The sequence below is a fragment of the Gekko japonicus genome, unplaced genomic scaffold (genome assembly GCF_001447785.1).
Source record: "Gekko japonicus isolate JY-2015 unplaced genomic scaffold, Gekko_japonicus_V1.1 scaffold66, whole genome shotgun sequence".
Lineage (NCBI taxonomy): Eukaryota > Metazoa > Chordata > Lepidosauria > Squamata > Gekkonidae > Gekko > Gekko japonicus.
Genome location: NW_015163605.1, coordinates 32552 through 54772, shown reverse-complemented (window position 1 = coordinate 54772; position 22221 = coordinate 32552). Strand labels below are relative to the sequence as shown.

Sequence of the window (22221 nt, the reverse complement as noted above, 5' to 3'; positions counted from 1 at the left end):
AAGATGGTGTTTCCATTTCCCCTCTCATTTTCTCCACTTTGAAAAAAAGTTTACTGAAACCTTTGATTTAAAAAACCCCTAAAACGTAAAATTCATTCCACATATAGACCTTGTTTGAAATTTACAGTCAGGCTCACAAAATTTTAAATTTGGGAAAATGTTGTTCAACCAGAGGTCTACAAGCTACTTCTTTATGCTCACTGTAGGATGCACCATCTGTATAAAGTATGGTCTTCATAATAAAGAAGAAACTTGACTAAAAAACAAACAACAAAACCCCAAAGCCGTGCCACCTTTGTAGTGTGTAAAGTGCCATCAAGTTGTAGCCAACTTACGGTGATCGCATAGGGTTTTCAAGGCCAGTGATTAGGCAGAGATGGTTTGCCATTGCCTTCCTCTGCAAAATCTTCCCTGGTGGTCTCCCATCCTGCTTAGCTTCCGAGATCTGATAGGATCTGACTATATTATACCATTCCACATCCTCTCGCCACAATTTCAGTTCTTATAATATCTGGACTGGAGTGTTTGTCATAATTTCTCATCTTTTCCCACAATGGTTTTCAGAATTACTTTTTTCCTGAGTGGAGTCCAAAGGTGTTGCCTCCCCCAACATGTACTTTTTGCAATCATTGGTTCGTATTTTAAAGCTGTTTTTGGCTCCTCCTTGTGGATCCAAAGAGCCAACTGAGTATCCTCTGAGTGGGTGCAGCGGGGGGCATTTTTCCCTCTAAGCTGAGTTAGTGGTGGGGGGCATTGTTCCCACTAAGCTGAGTTAGTGTGAACTAGCTCACAGTTTTTTAGCCTCCAGCTCACACGCTTTTGTCTCAGCTCAGGAAGGATGGCTCCAGGGCAAACTAATTTATGCAGCAGCCAAATCACCTGCTCACAACTTTAATGCCAGTAGCTCACAAAGTAGACTTTTTGTTCATGGGACTCCACAGCTTAGAGGGAGCATTGGTGTCAGGTAGCCCTGTCATAAGTCTGGAATGTGGAGGGGTGCCCTCCTGTTTTCTGTCTCAGCTCTCCCTGGCTCACAAACTGGTTGCTATCTTATGCTTGATCCTCTGGATGTTACAGCTGCAGTTTTACTTGGCTGGGAAAGTTAACAGCTTTTTGCTTTGCCTGCTTGCTTTGCCCACACACGCAAGATGTATCCATTGGCTTATGGTTACCGGGGGGATGTTTGATTCTAGTATAACTCAGAGGCCCTGGTATAGGCGGCCATTCCTGACACAAGCTGTATACGTGTCTCTAGTACTGGATCTACCAATAAACAGTTAACTTCTTATGAAGCCCTGTGTTGTGTAACCTGACTTAAGACCCTGATAAAGTGTCAGAAATCCTTCATCCCTCGACCCGCATCTCACGCTGAGATGAGCGACGATGAGGAGATCAACATCCTGGTTTCGACCGGGGAGGATGCCCAAGTCCTTCTTGGGGAGCCGAGCACTATGTCCGTTGCGACGACTTCCCTCCCGCAGGGTGTGGGGACAGACGGGGCTGACCCTCTACTGGAGCCCTTCGGAGGGGCAACAGCCAGAAGGACCACGAGGTTGAAGGGGCCGCGCTGGTGATGGTTCAGCGCGGACACTCATGAAACCTGGACTCTTGCTTCCCCTGCGGGGCCGCGATGTGAAAGTCACTACGATCGGGCTCTATGGGAGATGAGCTACGAAATGGAGGATGGTGGTACTACCAAGAAGGGCGAGGAGGCCAAGGAGTTTGTAGGCACCTGGCTGGAGTTACTTGAGCGGGTCTATGATAAACTCATGCAGATGATCGAGAAGTCGTTCCGGAATCTGCCAGGGATGGTAGCGGAAGTGGTGTAGTGGGAAGTACAGCGCCGGGTGCTGGTGCAACCAGCGCGCCCTGCTCAAGTGCTGCCACAGATCCTGTCTGCCCAAGCTGGCAATCCCCCTTCAGGGAACGTGGTGCCAGCACAACCGGGCTGTGAAGTGCACCGCCCAATGGAGCTGCTAGACGCCACTTTTGATGGAACCTCCAAGAAGCTGGCGTTCTTTGTGGTACATGCCCAGAAGTTCATCGTGAACTGGGGCCACCTGTTTCCTGACGAGGATGCCGGGTGGACTATATAGCATCCCTGTTGAGGGACGAGGCAGCCAACTAGTATGTGAGCCTGCACAATGCTGATGATCTGGAACTTCAGTCGGTAGACGCCTTTATGTGGGCTTTCTGAGCTCAATATGAAGACCCAAATGCTGGTGAGCATGCTCGGGCTTACTTACGCACCTTCAACAAGGGAAGCGGTTGGTGCGGGAATATACTGAAGAGTTTAATCACCAGGTGGCTAAGATCCAGGGTTGGCCTGATGGAGTGATGGCCGAGCAACATTGCCTGGGTCTGCACCCTGAGATCAGGGAGACAGTCCTTCGCAGTGTCCTCCCTGTGTCTCTGAATGCCTGGATGCACGAAGCGGCAGATGCTGAGAGCCGCTTAAGAACCATCAAGATCGACAATGCTGCAACTGTGGGTAAGACTGTCTTGACGTCCCCGAAACCCAAGACCCCTCTGAAGCAGAAGAAAGGGGTGCGGGAGCAGCGGATGAAACCAGGGCTATGACTGAAATGGCGAGGGAGGCCACTTTGCTGTGACCTGCCTGGGATCGGGAACCCAGGGAGCCATGCGGAAGGGACCAGAGAAGAAACGGGCTGACACCCCAACGAAGAAACCATCCACCCGTCCCAAGACCCAGCGAGCGCTACAAGCAAGTGTCCCCGAGGAGGATCCCGACTTATCCAGTGAAGAAGAGGACCAACCGATGGGAAAAGGGCAGGACCTGCAGTAAGCGGCGCTGAACAGCAGGTCCCGAACCCCTAGGCACCTAAAATGGTGAGCGTGACTTCCATTGTACTGAGATAGACTTCCTAGGGTACCACATTTCCCCTAGGGGGTTGGAGATGGATCTGTCCAAGGTCCAGGATGTTGTGGGATGGGAACCTCCTTGGACCCGGAGGCAACTCCAAGAATTTCTCAAGTTCGCCAATTTCTACAGATCCTTCCTCCCGAATTTCGCCCAGGTGAGCCTACCGCTCACGGATTTGTTGCACACTAAGGGGAAGGGGCCAGAGAGCACCCACCCCAGGGCAAAACTGAACTGGACTAATACATGTCAAGAGGCATTTGAACGTCTTAAAGCCCTGTTCACATCCGAGCCCGTGCTGGCTCATCCAGATGAACTAAAAAAGTTCATTGTGCAAGTAGACACCTCCGATGTTGTGATGGGTGGTGCCATCTTGCAAGAAGGGGAGGATGGGAAACTACATCCCCTTGCATACATCTCCCGGAAGTTTAACGACACTGAACGTAATTGGTCCTGCCCGTTTGGGACAAGGAGGCGGGAGATATCAAATTAGCACTTTCTACATGGAGACACTGGTTGGAGGGTGCCAGGGTGCCATTTGAGGTGTGGGCCGATCATAAAAACTTTGAAGTGATGTGCACGTACCGTAATTTGAATGCTAAGCAGCTCCGATGGGCGGATTTCTTCTCCAAGTTTAACTTCACCCTGCACCATTTCCCAGGGAAATTTAACTTTTTGGCTGATACATTATCCCGCCTCCCACAGCATGACAGTCAAAGGGAGGGTGTGCTCGACTCTATGTTCATGCCCTCACAGTTGGGAGGGGCAGTGACGACATGCAGCCAGGCAAAAGCCCAACCAGCGGAGTCTGAGGACTGTTGGTAAATTAAATTGGCTTCCACCCTTTCTGATGCTGATCATCTCGAATTGCAGAAAGAGGGGGAGGTGAAAGAAAGGGCCAATGGCTGTTGGTACCGCGGCCACAAACTGTTCGTGCCTTTGGTGTTGAGGGGCGAGATAATGTCCATAGTGCACGTGAATAAACTGGCGGAGCATGTGGGGTTGTTCAAATTGTTACATCTGCTACAGCGCCAGTTCTGGTGGCCCAGGATGAGGAAGGATCTTTCCCTCTTTGTCAAATCCTATCAAACCTGCATTATGTGCAAAGCACGCCCAGGGAAGCCACCAGGTCTCCTGCAACCCCTGCCCACCCCCAGTAGACCGTGGGAAGTTATCTCCATGGACTTCATCACGTATTTACCCTTCAGCAGGGGTAAAACAGTGATTTGGGCGGTGGTGGACTTGTTTTCCAAGCAAGGGCATTTTATCCCATTTAAGATGCTCCCTATGGCTCGCCTTCTGGCTAAGGCTTTCCTTCAGCAGGTCTTCCGGTTACACACTTTCCCCCGGAAGATAATATCCGATAGGGGGGCGCAATTTGTCTCCAAGTTTTGGGGGGAGCTGATGGGGCTTCTGGCGGTGGAACAGGGCTTAAGTAGTGCCTATCACCCTGAGATGGATGGGCAAATGGAACATGTTAATCAAACCCTCGAACAATACCTCAGGTGTTATACGAACTTCCAACAGGACGATTGGGAGGGGCTCCTCCCCCTTGCCGAGTTTTCTTACAACAATGCCTATCATTCCTCCATGGGGACACCCCTTTTATGGCGGTATATGGTTACAAGGCTCCGCCTCTCCCATTCCTCTCCGATGTTGCTTTGCCGGAGGGGGAGGGGGGGGATTGGTGTAAACGTCTCAAGGATGTCTGGCCAGTGTTGTTTGAAACTTTGAACGATGCCAAACAAGCTTACAAGGTCCAGGCAGACAAGAAGCACTCCGATGGCTGGGACATCCAGCCTGGGGACTCAGTCTATGTGTCCACCAAAAACATTAAAGGACTCCAACCCAGTTGCAAGCTGGTGTGGAAGTTTATAGGGCCGTTCCCAGTAAAGCGGAAAATCAATTACGTGGCTGTTGAACTTGATTTGCCTAAAAATCTGAGACATTTGCATTCCGTTTTCCATTTCAGCCTCCTCCGCTGGGACCCTGGGCCGTCCCCCTCCCTTGATGGTGCAAGGCGAACCACATTATGAAGATGCTGATATACTGGACTCTAAGCTGCGGCGTAATAAGCTATTTTACTTGATTGAATGGGTGGACTTTGGACCTCAACACCGAGAGTGGGTGGCAGAGGAACATGTTTGCGCTCCCCACCTCCTTAGACGGTTCTACCACAGCTTTCTGGATAAACCTGTAGGGGGGCATTGGGAGGGGCAGGATGTCAAGTAGCCCTGTCATAAGTCTGGAATGTGGAGGGGTGTCCTCCTGTTTTCTGTCTCAGCTCTCCCTGGCTCACCAACTGGTTGCTATCTTATGCTTGACCCTCTGGATGTTACAGCTGCAGTTTTACTCGGCTGGGAAAGTTAACGCCTTTTTGCTTTGCCTGCTTGCTTTGCCCACGGGCACAAGATGTATCCATTGGCTTATGCTTACCGGGGGGATGTTTGATTCTAGTATAAGTCAGAGGCCCTGGTATAGGCAGTCATTTCTGACACAAGCTGTATATGTGTCTCTAGTACTGGATCTACCAATAAACAGTTATCTTCTTATGAAGCCCTGTGTTGTGTAACCTGACTAAAGACCCTGACAATGGATGGTGGTCATGATTTAGACACAACTGTAGCTTCAACAGCTTATAAAGAGAAATGGTGGAGGCAACTTAGTCAAATCAGCCTTCGAAATCTTGATAAAATACCATATTAAAAATATGCATATCCCTTAACAAGCCAGATTTCCAAGTATTTCAACACCAGGTCTTGCCTGGGATGTAAATTCTCTTTAAGATTTCCATTTAGCAAATATATTTTGATCAGAATTGGTTTCTCGGGTTAGGTGGGTTTTAATAACATTCGTAAACGTTTTGTGGAACTTGGCCCTGTGCTCTTTACCAGGAAGGAAATTGACATTCTGCTTCTGTTCTACTCTGCCTTGTTGGGCTTCAATAAACAAAGTGATTCCTGTCATACGACCAGTGTTACATTAGTTTATCATGTCTAGGAAGACTGTGCTATCACTCATTGTGTTTTTACCTTATAACTAATTGAGCCTTGAATAGAAACCTCATCCATTGTGCAGTTCACTGCAGTCTGACCCTATGGCTCCATCTGATGGAGTGGGCTCTATTCCCACTTGTCCCCTCATAAATCTGTTAATCTTTAAGGTGATATAAGACTCCCTTTAGTTTACTGCTCTCTAAATCACCATAACCTGTACTAACAGCACAATCCTATGCATACCTACCTGGGAGTGAGCACCACTGAATACAGGGGGACTTACTTCTGATTAAACCGGCCTAGATTTGCACTGTATGCAAAGCAAGAAGCATTACTTACCTAACAAGCAGGGCAATCCTAAATGGATTTAGATGGGTGTAACTCTACTTAGGATTGCACTGCAGAGAACACCTCTATATTAAACTGTGTTGTTGGTCCCTTGATCTATAACTGCTCCTCGTACATTGGATGTTCATTTGGCTTTATCGTCAAGGCTTGGCTATTCATTTGTTTTTCTCTTTTCAAAACCACTACAATATTCAGATGGCTGCACAAAAATTACTTCCTTTCCATAGGTGTTGTATCAACAGTTCATAGCAGTGCTTTTCCACTGCCATGTTTATGCTGTGTGCCAATTATACCCAGCCTCCCTCCACCCATGTTTCTGCTACTTTTTTGTTACTGCTTTCAGGTTTGGCTCCACCCAGCAGGTAGATTGGGCAGAACCGGATGGATTCTCTTGCATGATATCCTAGTTTTTCTATCTTTATTCTTGTTTGTTCCTTTCCTCTGCATCCGCACCCCACCCTGTACTTCATGGTGTTAGCAAAGTCAGTAGGTACCCATACCACCACCTCCTCCTAAGAAACTACATGCCCCAATTTGTTTGTATTTATTCATTTAAAATATTTATAAGTCCACCTTTTCTCCTGAGCCACAACACTACACAAAGTGTTCTGGTGCTCCAGCAGTTTAAGCATTTACTCTGTATCTGTTCTTCTTCCTGCTCCAATCTTTCCCATTCCAAAGTTAAGGTCTCCCACAGACAGTGCGTGTCCATACTAAGACTCTGCTGAAATGAAATCTGTACCTGTACCATTATACCATCTTAATTTTATCTAAAATTCCAGATCCTGCCAACTATATACTGTTGAGATATTCAGCCACTAAGGCCATACACAGATTACTATTTATTTATTTTTTGGTTCTACGTGCTGTAATGGATGACTGCCACAAAGAATGTTCCACACCCAAAAATTGTTCTTACTCATAACATTTCGGCATTGACTGACAAGCAGCAGATTTAAAAGGAATGCACATGGCTTGAGTCCAACTTTAAAATATTGAAAGGTTTTTTTTTTAAAAAAAAATCAGTATGATTTTTCTGTGCTTTTATATTGGTGGTGCAATTTCATTTGAGATCATCTAAATATTTGTCCTTGTTTTTACTGCATAAGAGGTAAAGAAAAATGTTCAGATCTAGACTATTATCAGTGCTGACCTAAGCAGAGTTACTCCTTTCCAAGACTATTGAAAACAATGTAGTAGGAAGGGTGTAACTCTGCTTAGCACAGCTCAGTAAGTATCAGGCCCCAAGGGAACTATGAAATGGCTGGGATCTTTTAGCTATAAACAAATGCCTAGTTATTCTGACTGTAGTGATACACATTAGCCTAAAAGTGTGTGTGTGTATTTATATATGAATGCGTACACACACATGGGTATAGTGAAGTGGAGCCAACAGGCCAGGAAATACAAATGTCTGTAATAAAGCTCATATGTGTACAAGCATCAAGCATTTTCGTGGAGGGAAAAATCATATTGTTATTTGCTGGTATCTGTCTGAGTCTTCTTGATGGCTTGAAAGTTAATAGCTCCGGAATGGTCTGGATCTAGAGCAGTTTGCACATATACCTCCTCCCAGAGCCCTGTGAGAATCCTCATTGAAACAAACTTTTTTAAAAATATATATATATATTTTAAAAAACGATAAAAATAATAAATGTTACATCGAGATCAGAGATAAATTCTGCTTGGGGTTCTCTCAGGAAGCCCCGGTTCTCCATAAGCAACCGATGAGTAAGAGCAGCGGTGATTGGCTGCCCTCATGTGCCCTCAGAGTGAAAACAAAAAAGTGGAGGGGGAAAGCCACAGCAACCTGAGCCACAGTCAAGCCATGACTTGGACAATGGAATGTGCAGGCACGCACAGGTGGAAGAGGGCTCCTGTGTGCAGGCACAAAAACAGGCATAAGACACAAAGACATGAAATGGCTACACTACTGTGCAGCTGCAAAACTGCCCAGTTCGTTGCTCAGGTCAGATGGTGGACAACAAGGGCTAGATGAACTCATCTGGGCCTTAACTCACACTTAGGTCATGCTGGCCAAACAGGGATGGCAGCCACCAGGTGAGACCTGGGAATCCCCTGGAATTACAGCTCTCCTCCAGACTACAGAGATCAGTTCCCCTGGAGAAAATGGCTGCTTTGGAGGGTGGACTCTGTGGCCTTGTACCCCTCACTGAGGTCCCTTTCCTCCCCAGGCTCCATCCCCAAACCTTCAGGAGTTTCCCAACCCAGATCCTGCAACCCACCGGTGGCTAGGGGGGACCTGGCAAACGTATGGCCAAACAAGGTTTGTTTCCTGGCAAGTCTCTCAGCATGCTTGTTCACAATAGTAGTCACTGGCGTAAGACAATCTTCCCATCTTGCCGTTCTAATTTACTTGTAGTGATTGAGAGAGCCCTAGTATCCATTAAGGTCTAGCTAAAAACAATCAAGCTTTAATTGTCTGGTCTAAATGAAGACAAAAGGTTCCTGCCCTGCCCTGCCCTGCCCTGCCTTGCCCTGCCCTGCCCTGGATAGCCCAGGCAAGCTGGATTTCATTAGATCTCAGAAGCTAAGCAGGGCTGACCCTGGCAAGTACTTGGACGGGAGACCTCCAGAGAAAAGCAAGGCCGGGAGGCCAGAGAGAGGCTATCAAGCCACTTCTCTGAATGTCCTCCGTGCCCCAGTAGGAGTCACCAGAGGTTGCCATGACTTCCATGCACAGGCACACACACACACATGCACACAAAAATGCAAAAAATACCCACCCCAAAAAAAGACAAAGGGTTCCTCAGCCAATATGGATGTTAAACTGGTTTAGTAAAGGTGAACTGCCAATCAGTGTATTTGTAAATTTTGTGAAGTGGTTACCTCTGATTTTTGCACAGAAAAGTCACTTGAACCACAAGGAAAGGTAGCATATGAATGTTTAAATAAATAAAATTAATAAAATGTCACAAACCATGGTTCCCTATAGCAGTGGGTATATAAACATGTTATAAGCAACTGACATATCTGATGAAATGGGTTTTAATCCGTAAAAAATTATGCCACAGTAAATCTGTTACTTTTTCAGCTGCCACAAAATCTGTTTCTGTGCTTCAAACTAACATGGCTGGGTGGGGTGTTTTTTTTGGGGGGGAAGGAATTAAAAATCATGTACATGACTCTGTATATGAGAGAAGAGAGAGAGAGAATGTTTGTCTGTTTGTGTCTATGAGAGACAGAAATGTCTGGAAAATAATCTGAAATTATGCATATGTATTACTCAACATGCTAACTTCTGTTCATATGAACAGATTTCTAAGAAAATAAATGTTGATATTCTTACCTTTTTAACCATGCAGGAAAATGTATTCCATATCAGAACATGAACCATTCTGAGAACTTTTGCTTATATGAAGGCCAATGATTCTTATAGTTTTCAAAGGTTTGCTCCCCCCCATATTTTTGTACAGCTACCACAACAGGGAATATTTGATGAGCTTTCAAAGTCAAACGCAGCTCCTATATTTGTTTTTGTGGCTGCAAACAGTGGGAAATATCAGATGTGCACAGGAAGGAATAATTAATTTGGGGGTATTTTTAAAGGTTCCATGGCATTCACAGAAGAGGCAAGCTGCTTTTCGGTTCACATCTTAAAAGTCAAACTGAAAAGTGGGTTGCCTCATCACCAAGTGGCAGAAACCTCTGGTTTTTCATTGTTTTCTCCTATAATTTTAGTAGTGGTCTTGGAGACCCTTAAAATGCAGCATTCATGATCCCCAAACCACAGTTCTAAGTACCACATACATAGGTAAATAAGAAGCATTTAACAATCAAATAAACTGTAATGTCTGAAACATCTGTTCCTAAAACAGATAACATTATAAATGCATGGGATTTTTGCCTGGGGAAGGAAGAGGGTATTTTTTTTTCCATTTACAGTTCTGAAAGTTTGCATTTTCTTTTTAATATTAGGATAGTAAATGGAAAATGTATATGGAGATGGATGGAGATGAGGTTGCAGTAACTTACATAAAAGATGTGACATTCAACACTAACTTACCTGATACAGAGATTTTAAAGATGACAAAGGTAAGATTCTGTTTATGAGCTTGATGTTTCATAATTTCCCAGATCTGAAACAAAACCACTAAAAGATCACAGCAAAAATGTATTCTATATGTCTATGAAAATGCATTGTACAGGTAGCTTTTGAAAAACATTCTTCCCCGTTTTGCACACTGGTAGTATAATAGCTATTAGATTGAATCCCACCAATCTAACCCAGTTCCTTATTACAGTCCTTTCCTCACATGGCTTTTGTCCATGCATGTCCCTTTATCACCAGTGGAAAAGCTGGTTGGATCCACATTTTTGTTTTGTTAAGACTTCCTTTTCAACCACCTGAATAGGAAATGGACTGCTATCATGGCATGTGAGTTCAGGATTCCACAACGAAGTCAATGGTATAGCAGCCAATGCTGGCCTCAGAGTAGAAGATGAAATATTCCTTGACATACTGGTAGGGTTACCAGGTGTTGCCTGGCTGCTGGCGGGTGGTGGTGGTGGTCCAGTCTTCCTCTGGGAGTCTTCACCCAGAGGTGATGTCATCGCACTAGGCACATCAGATGGGACACTGTAGTATTTGGGGGGGAAACTGTATGGTCACCATAGAGTTTTTGCCCAAATGCTAGAGCATCCCCCGTGCAACATGCCTGGTGCGATGATGTTACCTCTGGGTGATGTCATCGCGCCGGGCATGTCGGGCGGGATAGGGCTTTTGGGGGGTGGGGCTCCCCCCCACCAGCCAGGTGGCCAGCAGTGGATTGGAGCCCCTGAAATCAGGGGAACCCCTGCCCCCATCAGGGGGATGGCAACCCTACATATTGGAGAAAATATACATTGGCCCTTGACACAAATGTGTATTATTGAAATGGAAAAACAAAGCTCATGTCAAGAATTGGACCATTAGCAACCATGATTTCTGAGGCCTGCCAACTTCCATTGCACACAAGCCCAAATTCTGTGGTGGAAACTAGCCATACTGGCAAAGCTGATTTCCCTACCTAGTTTGCAAGTTCCATTGATTTGATCCAAACTCCATTTGTCACAACCTGTCCTTGACCAGCCTTCTCAAGAATCAGGGCTATTTTTGGGCAGGAACGCACAGGAACGGAGTTCCGGCTGTCTCCCAAATTGGCCACACCTAGCAGGAACTCATTAGCATAACAGGCCACACCCAACAGCAGGAACTCATTAGGAGTGGCTACATTAGGGGTGTGTGGCCTAACATGCAAAGAAGTTCCTGCTACAAAAAAAAAGCCCTGGGTTTTGACAACAAACAAGGTAAACAGAATAAGAAGCAAAAGGTGGGTGTGGCTGGATGACCACACTTCTGGTAACATGGAGGCTTAATATGCTAATGAGCTGTGCTGTCAGGCGTGTGACCTAATATGCTGATGAGTTTTTGCTGTTGGGTGTGGCATATTATGCTAATGAGATCCTGCTGGGCTTTTTCTACAAAAAAAGCCCTGTCAGGAATTATTTTGCGGATTCTGCCTGCCTGCCTCCTGTTAGTATAACTGTCCCATTTGGACTCTGGACCTCTTGTTTTTACAACAGCAGCATAGTAGTAGAATCCATTCCTTCCCCACCCTCGGTTGTTGTTTTTTGGGGGATTTTGGAGTTTCGGTTGGGTTTTTTTTTTGCAAGTCTTCCTTTTTGCTGTGGTATATAACATTGATCAGGGGATGGTGACCCTGTCTCCCTGCCCTGGCAGATTTTTTTCCATATTAAAAAGTGAGACTGGAAATGTAGAGAGTTGTTTGTGGATTCAGTTTATAATTTTCCCCGGGGAAAGTTCCTCATTCTTTTGTTGGGATCGCCTGCTCGTGAAGTTTACTTGTTTCAGGCATCTAAACCTGGCTTCTGAAAAGGAAACTGTAGAATGCTGAAACTTTTCTCCTTTACCATGGTAATATCTTTTTTTTTTAATTTATGAATGTCATGTGATTTTTATTTCCTAACAATATGTTTTCTGTTTTACCGGTTCTGCAAGTTTAAACCCTCTTCCTGTGCTATTTATTTTAACATGTATATTTGTTGATTCCTGAGGCGACAGCTCCGTTCATTACCTACACCAGGGGTTCCCAAAGGGATGCCCGTGGGTGCCATGGTGCCCGCCAACACCGTTCCTGGTGCCCACCGAGTGTTTTGAGAAAGTGGGCGGGGCCAGGAGGGTTTTTTGCTCAGCAACGCTTCTGATCAGCCACTTGAGATTTGACTGGCTGCGCAGAGTTCTATTTATTTATTTATTTGATTTGCAGACCGCCCTCCCCTATACACGGGCCTCAGGGCGGTGAACATTTCAACAACACATTTACAAGTCAGATTAAAACAGTTAAAACAATAAACAAATTCTGTGAAGAAGTAGAGAAGAGATTGGATTTATACCCCACCCTTCACTACCTGAAGGAGTCTCAGAGCGGTTTACAATCCCTTACCTTTCCCCTCCCCACAACAGACACCCTCTGAGGTAGGTGGGGCTGAGAGAGGTCTCTCGAGAACTGCCATTGAGAGAAGAGCTCTGAAAGAACTTGTGACTGACCCAAGGTCACACCAACAGCTGCATGTGGAGGTGTGGGGAATCAAACCCGGTTCTCCCAGACTAGAGCCTGCTGCTTAAAGGACCAATTTATGTCCTAACCCCATGGGGAAAGAGGAGAGAAGGAAGAGGCCAGGCTCGGAGGAAAACGTTGCTGCCCTCAGCCATAGGCCTGGTGGAACGTCTCTGTCTTACAGGCCCTATGGAAATGCACTAGATCCCTCAGGGCACAAATGTCATTTGGTAGAGAGGTCCACCAGGCCAGCACCAAGACCAAAAAGGCCCTGGTTCTGGTTGAGGACAACTGGATATCTTTTGGACCAGGAATTGCCAGAAGGTGCTTCACCCCAGAGCATACTGCTCTTCTGAGGTATACCAGGAGAGGCAGTTCCACAGATACATTGGTCCCAGACCACTTAGGACCTTAAAGGTTAATACTAGAACCTAGAACCTGATCCGGTATTCAACCTGGAGCCAGTGTAATTGGCAAAGCACCAGTTGAATGTGTGCTGTCAGTGAGGTTCCAGTAAGAACCCAGGCCGCTGTATTCTGGACCAGTTGTATTTTTCAGATCAATCCCAAGGGTAGCCCTACATAAAGCGAGTTACAGTAGTCTAACCTGGAGGTGACTGTTGCATGGATTACTGTGGCCAGGTCAGGGTGAGACAGGAAGGGGGCCAGTTGCCTGATCTGGCACAACTGGATAAACGCCAGACTGGCAACATTTGTGATCTGGGCCTCCATCGATAGGGAGGCATCCAGAAGTAAACCCAGGCTCTTGGTGATCGACACCAGTGTTGGGGGAGCACCATCAAGAGCCAGGAGTTGGTATCCCAACACTGAGTCCCACTCACCGAGCCATGGAACCTCCGTCTTTGATGGATTCAGTCTCAGCCAGCTCTGTTTCAACCATCCAACCACAGCATCCAGGCCTTTGGCCAAAATTGCTGGGGCAGCATCTGGCTGTCCATCCATCAACAGATACAGCTGGGTGTCATCCACGTACTGATGACAACCCAGCCCGAAACTCTGCACCAGCTGGTCAAGGAGGCGCATGTAGATGTTGAACAACATTGGAGAGAGGATTGCCCCCTGAGGGACCCCACACACCAAGGGGTGTCGGGATGACACCCTCTCTCCTAGCGCCACTGCGAAATGTTGCTTTGGCAGTAGCTGCTGCCACAGCACAAAGTTCTTCACTATGTGACTGAAGGTAAGCTGCAGCAGTCATTGTTTGGATGGCCCTGCTTCCTGTAGGAGCCATTTTGTGGCCACTGCTCTATCCATTATACAACACTGCCTCTGACATCAGTATACTCTGACATCATCAATATATGTGACCAACTGGATTGCAGCAGGATGTGAGTTGTTTTCTAGTGTCAGCTACACACGGATGGGATTGGAGAATGAGGTTCTTAATCATTATTTTTGTGGGAAGTTAAGCGTTTAACTATAGTCTTCAGCTTCAGTGGTTAACTTTTGCTGAATTATGCCCATTCAATTTTACCCTTTGGTTATGGTAGGGAGATAGGATTTCCAACAGTTCTCTTAAGCACAGTTCCCTATTTGTAACTATCTCTGTGACAGGTCATGGAACTATGTTGGGGTATGAACACACTAATTGGACAATTTGCCCCAGGATGAGCCAGTTTGGTGTAGTGGTTTAGTGTGCGGACTCTAATCTGGGAGAACCGGGTTTGGTTCCCCACTCCTCCAGTTGCAGCTGCTGGAGGACCTTGGGCAAGCCATAATTCTGTCAGAGCTGTTCTCTCAAGGACAGTTCTGGAAAGAGCTCTCTCAGCCCCACCTACCTCACAGGGTGTCTGTTGTGGGGAGGGGAAGGGAAAGGAGTCCGTAAGCTACTCTGAGACTCTGAGTGAAGGGCGGGGTATAAATCCAATATCTGCTCTTCTTCTTTATAAAATAGAGTGGAAAAAGAGTTATGCATCCATTCCTGTGAACCCAAGGGGGTCTTGGAATTATTTTTCGGAACAGAAGACCCAAAGGGTACATGGCAAACTTCTTTAGAACAAAGAGGAGTTAAAGCTCTATTTGATCAGATCAGTGGTCTGTCCAATCCAGTATCTTGTTTCACACAGCATCCAACCAGTTGCCCTGGAGGGCCAACAGACAGGGCATAGAGAATAGGGTCTTTCCTGAAATTCCCTCCTAGTACTGCTATTCAGAGGGCTGAGGTGTCTGGATATGGAGGTTCCTTTTCCATCATGGCTAGTAGCCAATGAACCTATATTCTACTGATCTGCCAAATCCCTGGCTGGTTTTAAAAAGGGATTTGACAGATACTTTAAAATATATATTATTGGGGAAACCATCAAGTAGCAGCAGCAACTCTACCACGATGTACATTTTACATGGATTTGTACCTTGTCACAAACAAACCTTGATTTCACAACAAGGTTACCAGAGGTCTGTACTTCAAAGGAGATGGATCACATGTGTCAATAATCATTATCAATATACCTTGATGAAAATGGCTGAAGGCTCATACATGCTGCAGTTATATTACAGAAACTATGTAGGATCAGGAATGAGTTTGACCAGTGTCTGGGTGGGAACCCTGTGGCCCAGAAACACCCCTCCCCATTTACCCCTTTCTTTTCCTTTCCCAGTTAGTGTGCTGTGATGTTACAGCATGGCTTAGCTGGGAAAGGAAAAAAGCCCTTCAAAGGGCTGAAAAGGAGGGGTATGTGAAGAATTTTGCTCCACCATTTTGAGGGTAGAACTTAGCCCCACCCCCTCCCCATGGTGGCTGGGGATGGGTGTCCAGATTGATGCTTCGCCTACAGCCATCCCACATTTCCCAATTTTGAACTGGGATCACGGGAGGTTTATTTTTGGTTTGTTTTAAAGGAGAAGCCTACAAATCATGCTCAGTTTGAGCAGGACATAGGGGTAGATATTCCCGTTTCATCCGGGTGCTTCCCACATCCGATGTGAGGAACAATCCTTGTTTGGGATCAGTCGTAGATGAAGCAAAATGAAGAACAAATTATGAACTATCCATGAACGCAATGTGATTTTCTTGCAGCCACCATTTGTAATGGAAAAATGGATTGTAGGAATAGCTGAAGACCAGACAGTGGAATATATTGTTACTTACGAGGTAAGTGCTGGAGGAACAAGCAATCCACCCCATCTGTCAGTAGAGTTTCATAATGAGGAACTGGCATTCCTTAACTTTTTTACCCACTGTACTAAAGGCCAAACAGTGTAATTAATTTTAAACTACCAGCTTCTGATACCTATCTGAACATTGTCTTCACAAACCAAGCCCAGACTCCTAGCTGAGAAAGCTCTCTCCCTTAAGTTACACACGCGCACACACACACACAAATTACTTTTTTCTTTGAGTAATGGTCGGTGTAGGTGGTGTTTGTTGAAGAGACCATCTTTCTTACCTTTTCGGCAAAGCGCTAATTAGCAGAGCAGAGGAACAACAGGAGAAGGGAAAGGGTGAGAAAGAAAACATAAAATAAAATCTAGAAGCAATTTAGCCATGTATAATAGGATGGAAATTAGCCTTTGTACAAGGAGGTTTTTGGATACTTACACAAAAAGTGTTTCATAAAGACCAATGGGATATTTCACACTGAGGCTAGTAATTGAAATTTTCGTGCTGTCCCATGGCATGGATTCAAGCAGTGAGAGAGCGATATAGGAAAATTCTGGACCTTGCTTGCTTGCCTCAGAAGTGAAGAACAGTGGCTTTCTGTTAACAGGAAGAATAACCCTAGGTTCCTTTCAGACTGTAGCTCCTCACAAGAATCAGAGCTTGACAGCAGGATTAAAGAGCTAGCCACTGTAGGCAAGCTACCACAAGGGAACCCCAGCAACAATACCTTCTTAATGCCCTGCCTCTTCCAGCAGTAAAGATTATTTACTTGAAGCACCACATGATCTCATAATTACTAAATGACTTTTTTTTTTGTTAAAAGACAGCCATTAAAATCTTGCTGTTATACAGTGCACTGTTTGGAGGAAGGGTAGGGAAGAGCATAATTTTCCATCAGATTGGTTACACAACTGAACAGTCTTTGATAAGGGCCTGGGAGATAGTATCAAACAAACCCAGCATGTCAGATTTATGGTATCATTGGTTTCACAGCTGAAAGTTCAGCATCCGGACAAATATTGCATGAACTGTTGTGAAGTTGTGTGTGTCCCCACCCTGGAAAGACATCTTGGTTCGCTCTCTTTCTCTCTCATGAACAGAGTGATGTCAGAACTCCAAAATCCACCAGACATATCCAGTCAGTGCAGTGGTCCAAAACAAAACTTCAGGATGAGGTGAAGTCAATACAGCTCAAAATCCAGACATCGCTCCCAAATTCGGAAGCCCATCCTCGGAGCAGATCCAATTCTAGTAAGTCGAAAAGCTGTGAACCTAGAAGAGTCCGCAAGTGGGGAAAGGGCTGTTGTCTAATGGAAGACTTCAGTGTTCAAGACAAACAATAGTTTGGAGTATGGTTAACTCTTTGCACCCACCAAACAAATGTTTGTTTGATGGGACAGTCAGGAGATCTTTTCCCTGTGAAATTAATTATCAGGCAGGAATTCCCGAGAATATAGTCCTTCAGATACCCAGTCCCAATCATGTAGGACTTTAACAGTTACAGAAACTCCATTATACTGGACAATTAAATCAGGACTGGACAAGATATTTTAAAACATGACACAGGTGGCAACAGCCTTGGCTGGGGAAACAGTGTATCTGTCATCCATTTTGTTTTTCCTTCCTTTAAGGAGTTCAGGGCAGTATACCTACCCCCCATTTTCTCCTCACAGTAGGTCCAAGGAGTAGGCCAGGCTGGCCAAGGTCAGTTACAGACCAATTCGAAGCAGAGTTACACTCTTCTGTGTCCCTTGGCTTTGAAGGGTATAATTCTGCTTAGGAATGGACTACTAGTGTGTTCATTTCTTGAGTACAGATATGAAGACGTGTCTCCCACAAATCCGAGTCAGACATGCTAACCAATACACCACGCTGACTGCCACTGGATGACCTGTGGACTCTAATCTGGGAGAACCGGGTTTGATTCCCCACTCCTCCACATGCAGCTGCTGATGTGACCTTGGGTCACAGTTCTCTCAGAGCTGTTCTGGAAAGAGCAGTTCTCAAAAGTGCTTTCTCAGCCCCACCAACCTCACAGGGTGTCTGTTGTGGGGAGGTGAAGGGAAAGGAGATTGTAAACCGCTCTGAGACTCTTTTGGGTAGTGAAGGGTGGGGTATAAATCCATTATCCTCTTCTTCTGAAGAAAAAAAAATGGGAATGTGGGGAAAAGGGTTAGGCTCTTCTGATGCACCTTCCCAAGCCGACTGGCAGCCCCACGCAGCTGCACTGAAGTAAAAGAAAGAAAAAATATTGGGAGATCCGATCTCAGTATCATCCAAACAGCATATGTTGCTGATGTCCATACTATTACTGCTTCATAATCTGTATTTTTATTGTTCAGAGTTTTGTAACCTTGTAACCGCCAATGGCTAATTACAATAAATTGAACTGAACTGAGCTTATATAGGAGGAAAGCCCATTGTCTGGAATTTGAAGCTGATGCTAATCATTTTTTTTTTTTAATTCAGGCATTGACTGTCAGTGGATGAGCTCATTAAGGATGCGTAACGTGAAAACCAGCCCTTCTCTCCAGCATTCTCGCCCACACAGTCCCATCGACTTACTCAATTTGCCGTACCTTCAGAATCAAGACACCTATGCTGCTGCTGTGAGACGGACCCATGTTCCCGTAAGCTATCAGGTTACCTCTCTAAGTCAGTCAAGGAGCTCATCTCCAACGCCATATTTATCATCTCTGCATTTGAATTCCAAGGGAAGCAGCACTTCCAGTGCGGCTTCAGACAGCCCTTCAGAAAGAGACAGGTCCAAATCTAGACACAGGAACAACTATCACAGTAGTGCATCTCGTAAGATGTCCGCGGGTGGAAGACGTTTTATAAGAAGTCCAGCAGGGCCTCAAGTAACAGCGAGGAACAGTGACAAGTTTTACAGGACTTTGGATTCAACACTCAGTCCTGGTCACCATCCATCAAGGTCACATGACCATAGAAAGTACGCCCACTCCCAACAACCTCCAAAGCCCATACCAGGCATGCCCTTGCAAACCGAAAGCCAGCCCAAAGAAGAAGCAGAAGAAGAAAGCAAAGTTAGTGAAGGGGGATGGACAAAAGTTGATTATTCAAAGAAATCCCATCGACACGTCCCTGCGGGTAAACAAAACAAAGAGAAGTCAAAAGGGACAGGAAGAGGCCAAAGAAAATCCCAGTGATGATTTCCAAACAAATGGAAATTGAATAGAATGTTTAGCTTCTACAAAGAAAAAAAAGATTTTATACAAATTGTTGTTGTTTTTTAAGCTATTCAGCGCTGAATGAGAATAAAACTGATTGACCTGGGCAGGAAATTGTTTCAAGTTATCTATTTAATATGAAGACACTGCTTCTCCAGTACACAACAAGTGGGGTAGGGGTTCCTGTCAGTACAGCCAGCTTCTGACAAATAAATGGACTTGTTCCAAATTTCAGCATACAAGATGCTTCCATTCCTGTTTGTCTGGTGCTGTTGAAATGTGTATTACTGGAAGTTGGCCTGGTGAGTGGCAGACTATAATTTGGAGAACCAGGTTTGTTTCCCCCTCCCCCACATGAAGCCAGCTGGGTGACCTTGGGTCAGTCAAAGTTCTCTCAGAGCTTTCTCAGCCCCACTTGCCTTACAAGGTGCTTGTTGTGGGGAAAGGAAAGGAAGGAGATTGTAACCTGCTTTAAGACTCCTTGAGGTAGAGAAAAGCAGGGTATAAAAACCTATTCTTCTTTCACATGGTAACAGAAACATGAAATAAGAAAAAACTGTGCCTCACGGTTTCTGAAACTTGTACTCATTACTGAAACACAAAGAAATTGCTTAATCTACATGACCAAGGGGGGGGGGGAATGATAGGAAAGGATATCATTTCTTATCTTATGCAACTCTCAGTGAAGTATCCCATCTGAGTTCTCTTCTCCCTTCCCTCTCACCTCTGTTTGGCTGTTCTTCTATGATAGGGGAATTCTGTGTTTCCAGCTTCCACCTTCAAGTTTCAACCCTACATGCTTCTAGTCAAAACATTCCTCTGATTAGAAAATAATGGAACATTGTCTACATGGAGCTAAGAAACTAACGGTGAGAGAAATGTCCGTGACTTAGACCTCTTTAAGTATGATATTTATTGGCAGGAGTTTTATTAATTGTATTTTAGGGGTTATGTGAATATTTTGTCTGTTCTTCAGGTCATAAAGATGACGATGAAGTCTTTAAATCAAACTGTTTTTTCCATGAGCTATACAGCTACATACAAAACTCTCCATTGGAGAGTTTTGTATGTAGCTGTATAGCTCATGGAAAAAACAGTTTGATTTAAAGACTTCATCGTCATCTGAAGACTTATTAGTCCATTGGAGAGTTTTGTATGTAGCTGTATAGCTCATGGAAAAAACAGTTTGATTTAAAGACTTCATCGTCATCTTCAGTATATTTGGACGCGAAATTATTGAGAAAGACACTTCGAAACGGGCATTTACTCGAGAAGTTCGTCTGTCTTCTGTCCACCTGTTCATCTGTTGAATATAAAAGACACATCATGAATACCATCTTCAGTGAAGATTGACTTACTTTTGTGTAAATTCATTTATTTGTATGTGCACACCTGCAGCAATCTTTTGGTTTATAGTACAGTTTTGTATTGCTGTTCCCCTAGGTATTTGTGGCTTCAGGTAATAAAGACATTTATCATCATCATCATTTCCCATTCTGCTGAGAGAATAGGATTCTTGGGTGAGTGGGGGCTTAAACTACAAGGTAGTAGTCCTGAAGAGGATATTAACCCTGTTATACAGTGAGGGACTTTCCTCCGATAAACTTATCTCAGGATTAGGCTGCTAAATTTGTATATGTTTTTAAACGATAGCAATAAAAGCAAAGCCTTGGCTTACTAGCACAGCCCTTTCCTCATGAGAAGGAAAAAAGTTTCTCAGTGAGAAAGGTGGATTGTAAATAATGTAAATAAATAGTGTTTATAAGGGGAAGAACTGTCAATTCCCAAACTACAAATCTTTCCTGCTCATCCCACTTCTTGTAAACATGGAAAAATTAAAACATGGGAAACATTTTAAAAATGGGAAAATTAAAAAATACAACTAAAGAAGAAGAGATTGGATTTATACCCCGCCCTTCACTCGGAGTCTCAGAGCAGCTTACAATTGCCTTCCCTCCCTCTCCCCACAACTGACATCCTGTGAGGTACGTGGGACTGAGAGAGCTCTGAGAGAACAGCCCTGAGAGAACTGTGACTGACCCAAGGTCACCCAGTTGGCTGCCTGTGGAGAAGTGGGGAATTAAACCCGGTTCTCCAGATTAGAATCTGCCGCTCTTAAAGCAGACAAGTGTGCATTGACTAGGCAAGGAGTTAGTCCATTCTTGCTGCTTTTAACTGCCTGGGACACTTTCTCCTTGGAAGGGCAGGAAAAGCAGAGGGAGTGAAACAGAGTCTCAGCACCTCCCAGCTTCCCCTGTCTGTTAGGATAGCTGGAAGTAGAACAGGGAAACCTTCAGGATTCTGTGTAATCAGCTTTTCACACAAGCAGCTATAAGATGGGTGTGGGATTTATATATGCAGGAGAACTAAGTGGGTGGAAAGGTGGTAGAATGCTGAGACAGTAGAATGGGTTGTACCACTTCAGACGGCAGGTGGAGGACCATGAAGACTCACATTCTGGAATGTTCCCCTATTTAAAAACTCCCTGCAAGTAGAACACCAACCCTATCCCACTATTGTAGTTTTCCATTTTCATAGAATTTGGCTGTAAAGAAACATTCAAAGCTAGGATCCATCTACCAGTCTGAAGTGGTGCGTTCCATTCTGTCATCTCAGTCTTGGACATGCGTAAAATAGGGTTGTCAGCCAGGAGACTGGGGGTTGGGGACATGGGGGGGACACACACACAGCTGTGACAACAGAAATATTTTATTCACCCCCTCCCATTGCCCCAGTGAGCAGTGGCAGTGGTTGGAGGCTGCCTTCAGGAGAAACCTGGCACCTCTATGTGCATCAGAATGAGGTGGGAATGAGATGGCAGAACCGTGTGTCTTGGTAGAATAGATTATAACACTTAAAGGCAGGTGAAGAAAAGCATTTTTCAAGTTTCTTTATGTAAAAAGAGCCTCAGGCACTCCCTTACAACTGGAAAACTTTCACAGCAGGGAGGAAGCAGGACTTCAGCCTCTTCAGGAATTTTTAATTGCACCCCACTGTTTTATATGCAGAAACGTTTTTTTAAAAGCACCCCCAATCCCATGTCTAAGATGGGTGTACTGGTTAAGCGTTGCGGACTCTAATCTGGAGAACTGGGTTTGATTCCC

General features: G+C 45.0%; 1 protein-coding gene across 1 annotated transcript in view; it reads left to right on the top strand.

Moving 5' to 3' along the window:
* The window catches only part of LOC107107052 (mitogen-activated protein kinase kinase kinase MLT), a 123563-nt gene extending 104325 nt beyond the window's left edge, over positions 1–19238 (top strand). The window contains exons 17-20 of the mRNA XM_015407269.1: positions 10165–10281; positions 15843–15917; positions 17027–17177; positions 18396–19238. Coding sequence (XP_015262755.1) covers positions 10165–10281; positions 15843–15917; positions 17027–17177; positions 18396–19096 — 1044 coding nt within the window. The 3' untranslated portion in view covers positions 19097–19238. The remainder of the gene's footprint in view (positions 1–10164; positions 10282–15842; positions 15918–17026; positions 17178–18395) is intronic.
* The last annotated feature ends 2983 nt before the right edge of the window (positions 19239–22221 follow it).